The following is a 7,554-nucleotide window of genomic DNA, read 5'->3' as shown; positions in this document are numbered from 1 at the left end:
CGTACGTGAAGAAATGTATAGAATATCAAAAAGGTTGGAACTGAATTAAAGACAGTAAAATTATTTGTTAAGGGGAATAAAGTGGGCGATAGAGACGATCGAGGTAAGATTTGGAATGTTGTACTTGTCTCTGGTTTAGCCTCATAATCGATGTATACATAACTGAATTTCAAAGGAATATCTATCAGTTTATATATAATCTCTGATTAGTTCTTTTACCCAGACTTAGGGTTGTGAGCGATAGTACGGACATCAGAGCATTGTAATTAAACGATTAAACAACTACAACTAGTTAACAAGATGAAAACGATTGTCTGAGGCCACGTACTGACGGTGACGGAGTAAAGATGGGACTGGGCTCGGTTCGGCTCGACTTGACTCGACTCAACTTGACTCGTCGGCGGAGGAATTTCGTTGTAATATACTAATATTATATTGGCATAAAGAGAAAAGGACAATGAATAAGCTTGATGGAAACCCTAAAGAAACAAGAGGGTTATTGGGAGAACATGGCCAAATACGAAGGGAGGTTCCTATGAGCTAAATGATTGACGGTGAAAACCAAGCAGGCAGGGAGGGGCATGAGCCAGCCAGCCAGGGGAGACACTTCACGTGGAAAGATTCAATGGTGATAACGGGGTTGGTTTTGGTATTTGGTGGTTATCGTAATCCGGTATCGTATATTATTTTTAATTTAAGGGAAATATTTTTTATGGTAGATATGGGAGGATAAGCGTCTTCAAGGCTCCTACATGCAGTGCATGGCTAGAGAAGGGTATCCTATGCGAGATTTGATAGACTAGTAAGAGACAATGTGAGGGGAGAGATTTGGTGTTTCCCGTAGCCATTATCTTTGTCTCTACGCGCATATTTAGTGGTGTCAAGAACATGCATACTATTATTGGTGACCAAAACTAATTATTCTTCAATGCTTACGTCCTAAAGAGGTAGGATTTATATATTTACCATGCCCTGTATGAAAGATGAGAAGATTTACAGTGTCCTAGTCGGTGGGTGAAAACACTTAATTTGGTTTAATTCTACTCATGGTAGTAAGTTACATTCACAAATTCAATGAGGGAAATACTGAAAAAGTCGAAGGAATTACATCCGATAGAATAAATTCCCCCCTCTCCACAAACAAACTCTTGTATGGCACTTTACTTGTAGGTTGCCAACAATTTTAATTTCGGGGGGTCTCTTTTAACATAGAGCTATGAGGGCATGCTTAGTGCGAACTTAAAGGAAAAATTCTAAAAAAAATTACACACATAGAAAGAAGTTTGATGGTACAACCAATCACTTTATCTATACTATTATTAAGAGAAGAGGGTTTGTTAGCCAAAATCCAAATTTTTGACAGAAATGACCCTAGAAAATTAATAAACTTTGAGAATTAATTAAATCATAAGGACAGTTATGACATTTACAAAATATATTTTTATTAAAAAAATAAATAAAAATATTACCCACAACCCACTTTTCTCTCTTATTATCTCTCCTCTACAATTTTATTTTCAGAAAAAAAAAATACTTGCACATGCAGAGCATGTGTGGAGAAAGGCTAGTTTTGTTTAATTAAAAGCTCAAGCGATTAAATTGGGTTTTATGCGAAAATAAAAAATAAAAAAATTGGGTTTTATGCCAATTAACTAAAGACTCCTCTATTACAAATATAACAAAATGGAATAATTTTTACTTTATTTTATTTTACTTTTTTTTGTCTTTTCTTTTTTTTGAACAACAATGCAACTCCTCACCCCACCCCACCCCACCCCTGATGTCAGTGAGATTCGAACTTATGACCTCCACGGTGTTAGTTAGGCTAGCTAACCAACAGGTCATAGCTCACCGACAACAAATAGAAATTATTTTTTGTGCGATCTATTCAAAATGGACCCAACCTAATAAAAAAATCCAAATAAGTTGCCATAATTGAGAGGAAAACCCCCTCTAATTTTCACTTCCAATTAAATTATTATACAAAATAATTTTTTGGGGTATTCAAGATAAACCCTTCTCCTAACTTCACACCATCAAGCAACTCCGAAGTTAGTGTACACCAGAGAGGAAAGAAGACAAACCTCAGTCATACCAATTGAACGCAAAACTCATGCAACTGGTAAATTAAGGCTCGCAGTCGCAGAGAGACTGCAGGGACTAACTAATGCCTATATTTACGGATCATCTCACAATCGTCCACTCAATTAAACTCCAATAGCACCAAGCAGGTTGACCCTTTAGAATTCATTGACCATTTCTTATGTATTTTGAAGGGATCTAAACTTCAAGTAAGTAACAAAGAGACTATAGCTAATGTTATAAGTAAATCAAGAACGAGTATGAGTGTTGAGCTCCGAAATTCTTACTTAAATAGAAAGAATATGAAAAGAGAAAACTTATGTTATCAGGCCGATGCCCGATATTCGGAAAAATAAAAAAATTTACTCAACAATTCTTGTAGAAAATGAACCACCAAAAAATAAAAAAATAGAACGTAAAATGCACATCTTGTGTATATTATATATATATGGACAAAAGAATTTCATGTTATACGGTTTGAAATGTTGTGGTTTTAAACAAGCTATGATGGGTATGTGATCTAGATCTAATAATCTATATTTCAAAAATAATTTTGGATAATCATAATAGAAAATTGAGAATTTCTTAATATTTTAGTAAATAGATTTACGGCGGACAATGGAACAAGGAGTCATAAACTCTCAGCATGGGAACAGCTTTAGGATACTGTAGATACGCGCTCATTGACCGCGCGTGTAATCAAACTTGGGCTTTAGAGTTGCTACCTTTTGTCTCCAACTTAAGATTTACGTTAACCATGATCCCATAATTAGATAAAGCAATGGGAATAAGATTCACATTAATTAACTCAGTTGCTTTCTTTTCCCTCTTTAATTTCTTATTTAATTGAATTAATTCTATCTACCCCTTATAAGAGTCACCATGTTTGGCTCAGATGCGTAACTTCCAATCCATAATTAGGGTAATAACACATTGCCATTATGGCAATTAACCCATATATATAGCAATGGATACCAAATAGGTCCCTACCCTTAAACAGGAAAATGAAAGATATTGACATTACACCAATGCTTATAATAAAAGCTGAAACTTATACATATCTCTAATCTAGCTGGATCGCAAGCTACTACTGGTTGGCTCTTTATTCGTTTTTATGGCTTAAAAGGACATCCCATAATCACCCTCCCAACTCATCCAGTCACAAGTAGAAAGTTTGCCAAAAAGATCAAGAAAATAAAGAAGAAATACAATATCCATTCAGATAATTGTTTTAACTTTTACCTTCAATGGTAAGTCTTTTATGAAAATAAGTAAGAAATAGAGTTAGCGGAAAGTGAGTCTCACTACTAGCAAAACGGGCAACTCACACAGATTTAAATCTGTGTGAAATACTAGCATTTCACACGGATGTCAGTGTGTAAAAGGCTTTACCTACAGTGCAGCTACGGATTGTTTTTCGGTTGCCTTCGGAGGGGGCGCTAATGCTCTACTCACACGGTTTTGGGAGTCCGTGTGAAATTTTTTGTGGGTCCCACTTGTTTTCCTGATATTTTGATATCCTAATCAGTGTGAAATATATGTCTAACTCACACAGATCTCTTATCCTTAATTGAAAGGGAGTCTTTTATGCCATATAGCTAATTCAACCTTCTCACATGAGATTCTTGAATTACCAAGTAAGGGTAATTTTGACAATTGAATCGATTCAAAGTGTAAAAATACAAGGGCAACATGAGTCTTGGGTAATTTCAGTAACAACTCCCTTAATTAAATACCAATCATCTTTGGTGTTTACTTGTTTTAGATTGCAATGTATATGTGCAATGTATATGTTACATGTGGGAAATTGAAATCATGAAGTAATTTGATATTTTTTTTTTTTTGAGAGAGAGAGAGAGAGAGAGAGAGAGAGGAATGGGGCTTCGCCACATTTGCTATTCGATCATGGTGGGTGTAATTAGTAATCAATGGTAGATTTGACGCAGAAGAGCAAACGTAGTACAGGTCATTTTCCAAAGAGAAGAAGATAGAATAAAGAAGCAGCAATGACCCTTCTGTCTTTGTCTCCTCTCTCTCTCTCTCTCTCTCTCTCTCTAAACTCTCTCTCTACTCTCTATTACCTTCCAATGCACGCCTTCCCACTCTTTAACACGTTGCCCAGCTTAGCTTGAGATAGAGAGAATTTAGACCCTTTACCGCAGATTATATATAACTATCGACACCTCCATAATATTCCACACCATCATATATCGATCTGTCCATCATCTCCATCTCTCCATCCATATCCTATTTCTTCTACAATCCCCGCACACACACACCCATACATACATATCACCATGGCCACCAGTGGTCTAGACTTGTGCCAAGATCTTCCATCCCTCATGCGATCACTCCCCTCCATCAAAATCCAAACCCCCAAATCTCAACCACAACAACAAGACGCCACAAACGACGCCGTCCTCGAAGACGAGTGCTGCCGCACCCCGAAATCGGAAGCCAGCAAAATCCCGGCAATCGTCACCTGCCCGCCGGCGCCCAGAAAGCCGAGAAGAGCTGCCGGCTCCTGCAAGAGGAAGCTGACGGAGCTGCAATTCTTTGAGGTCGTGAATCGCGACGAAGTCGATGCCTTTTTCGGATCAACTGGTTTGTTCAACAAGAGGAGCTGCCCATGTAAATAAAAACATCCCAATTACACGGTTTTTTAATTTCTTTCACCTCGTTGTTATTACACGGGTTTTATATACATATGTGATCGTTGTGATCTTCTTTGTATTGTTCAAATTCAAAAAGCTGCGTTCTTATAAATTTGTATTACACGTACGGTTCTAAATTCACTGGTCCATTGAATTTCCGGCCCGTCAGTTTCAGACGATTTGATCTGAATCCCTGAATGATATATCTCTATGAATATTCAACCACTACGAGTTTCTTCTACACCGGATTGGTCTGTGAAGAATTTTATTCATTTGTGGAATTTGACTATTAGCTTGGGATTCAAATTCTATGTTCTTCTTGTTCAATTAAGAGAGCGACTGTGTGATAAAATAGCAGATTAATATATTTTGAAAAGCATGATCTGCGAGGAGAGAGAGGAGGGGGGGGGGGGGGGGGGATAGGGTAGATGAGAGGTTGGTGTGATCGTTCGAGTATTATGAGAATTAAGTAAAGGGTAAGCAAGCTCTGAGTTTGATGGTTTTTTTTCGTGTTCGTAATTTAGTGGTTGTTGGCTATCAAGATGGTTGATCTGTCTTTTTTGACATTTTCTGCGTTGAGTTGAGTGAACGATACGGCTTTGGGATCCATAAACGTTATTAATTAGTGTCCTATTTAGAGAGAGAGGGAGAGAGGTTTGTAGTGTTTGATAATCCGAAGAATGATACAATATAGGATGTCATAGACTCGTGTGTCTTAAATGTGCTTGTGTTTTGTCAGTTTTGACAACTAATCTAGAAAGATAAGCACAAGAGAGCTTGACAAAATGACAAGGATCGATAAATCAATTTATCACACATGGATTTTTACTCCGCGGTAAACTGCGGTTCTTTTACTGTATTTTTCTGTAACATGAAATGAGACAAACACGATCTCTAAATATAATGATAAGTTTCTCCATATATAGCTGAAGCTACTTTCAAAACTTTCACCGTATTGGCAATGTATTGTAGTGATCAACGTATCACAATAATTTTTATGCTCACAATTCAATTACTCCATACATTCGAGTGGAGTTCATGAATTATTTGTTTCTAAAACATAATTTTGTAAATCAACTTAAATCCAATTATCACATTGAATTTTGAGGGTTAATAATCAATGTATACTGCAGACATAAGATCTATCTTTGAGATTTCACTGGAAATCTGATTGTGTCACATGTAAAATTGTGCATTCGAAGAAGGGTGAAAATTCGGTGAGCATACCAGGTGAAATAATATCATGAAAGGTGATTCAATTTGGTCATAACACTATCAATACAGACAAGTTGGAGATTACATCCGTACCCTTATTGCCATCGATCCATAATTTATTCGATTGATCCCTGTGAAATTTTTTCTTCAAAAAGAAAAGGTTTTTTTTTTTTTTAATTAGGACAAAAAATTAGCTTGATACAATAAGTCTGATTGAGCTCGATTCGTTTTTAACTTGTTTGAACTTGCCTCAATAATTAAAAAATAATAATTAAAAAGTCAAAATTTTTTTTTTTTGATCAATAAGAAACTTCATTAATAATGAACTGGTTACAATGAATTTAGGCAACATCTCTGACACAGAAATAGCCACTAGACTTCACACTAGAACTCTATAATGACTGACTGAAGGAGCCAGAAGGGCTCCGACTAAAAAAAACTTGCACAATAACTATATGGCAAAGACAACATGCGCAGGAGCAATGGATCCATAATACTCAACTTTGTCAACACTAACTCGCCACCCAAAGTCCAGGTGACCTGCCTTTGATCGACCAAGCCAACACTCATTGTGACTTCGAACCCGACCAAATTGAATTGCTGGACCGTCGGACATGGGACTAAAGTAAACCCAACACCATCACCACCCTAATGTCAACACCATCAATCCACTGATGCTCCAAATCGCCATCGCCTCCAACCCGAAACCAGAAAGGAATGACCCACTAGAAGGCCAAGGATGATTGTCTATGCCACGGCTAGACTTTTTCGCCATCGCTGCTGACCCAACTCCAGAACAGGAACGACCCTCTAGACGGCCAAAGAGAAGATTGTCTCTGCCACAACTTACAGTGCGCCCGACCCAACAACTAATACCTAATACAACTAGAACACCTGCTAATACCTCAAACCAAAACCCTAAACCTTATCCCTAACCCAAATTGGGAGGGACTTATTGCTCGCATAATGCGCAATAAAGTTTAACATAAATAAGTAAAAACATAAAAGAAATTAAAACCTAAGGCCAGGCCCAACACTTGAGACCCAACCCCATCTTCAGCCCATAGCAGGCCCACTACAGCAGAGTCTGGACCCAAAGTCACAAGGCCCGAGGTCCATCCAAGCGAGCAGGAAACCATCGTCGTTGCACCACCTCTCCCACTGGACCACCGCCACCACGATCGGAGCCACGAACAAACACACCACCGCTCTCCGCACACTTCACCGCCACCTCAGCACCACCACTCCCCCAAAGCCAGATCGGGAACGAACCAGCCATCACCCCCGATCTGGGGTTTCCCGTCCCAGACCAGCCACCAGACCAGACTAGATCGGAGGTCAGATCCCATCCGATAGGATTCCGCCCAGCGAAGCCTCCAAAGATCAAGGCAACCCCGTTCCGCCAACCACCAGCTGACCCTCCAAGCCAGATCGGTCCAGCCTCCCCCTCCACGACATCCCCGTAGGCTCCTCCGTCCAATTCTGACCAGGTGCGCACCTTCCAATCCTCCTACCAAATCTCTGCCGGCCAAAAGCCCTGCATCACATTGTTCGAACCCCAAAACCTGTTGACCAAGGACCAGATGCCACTATTTGCCGATAA

The 7,554-nt window shown here is 38.8% G+C and overlaps 1 protein-coding gene across 1 annotated transcript; it reads left to right on the top strand.

Annotated features, from left to right (window-relative positions):
- Window positions 1-4,192: 4,192 nt before the first annotated feature.
- LOC133715129 (cyclin-dependent protein kinase inhibitor SMR1-like) lies at window positions 4,193-4,977 on the top strand. The gene has a single exon (XM_062141503.1). It carries the CDS (start codon window positions 4,380-4,382, stop codon window positions 4,719-4,721), a length of 342 nt encoding a protein of 113 aa, XP_061997487.1. The 5' UTR covers window positions 4,193-4,379; the 3' UTR covers window positions 4,722-4,977.
- Window positions 4,978-7,554: the final 2,577 nt, after the last annotated feature.

Source organism: Rosa rugosa, chromosome 6 (assembly GCF_958449725.1).
Source record: "Rosa rugosa chromosome 6, drRosRugo1.1, whole genome shotgun sequence".
Lineage (NCBI taxonomy): Eukaryota > Viridiplantae > Streptophyta > Magnoliopsida > Rosales > Rosaceae > Rosa > Rosa rugosa.
Note: the sequence above shows the minus strand (reverse complement) of the source record. Positions and strands in the feature narration are given on the sequence as shown.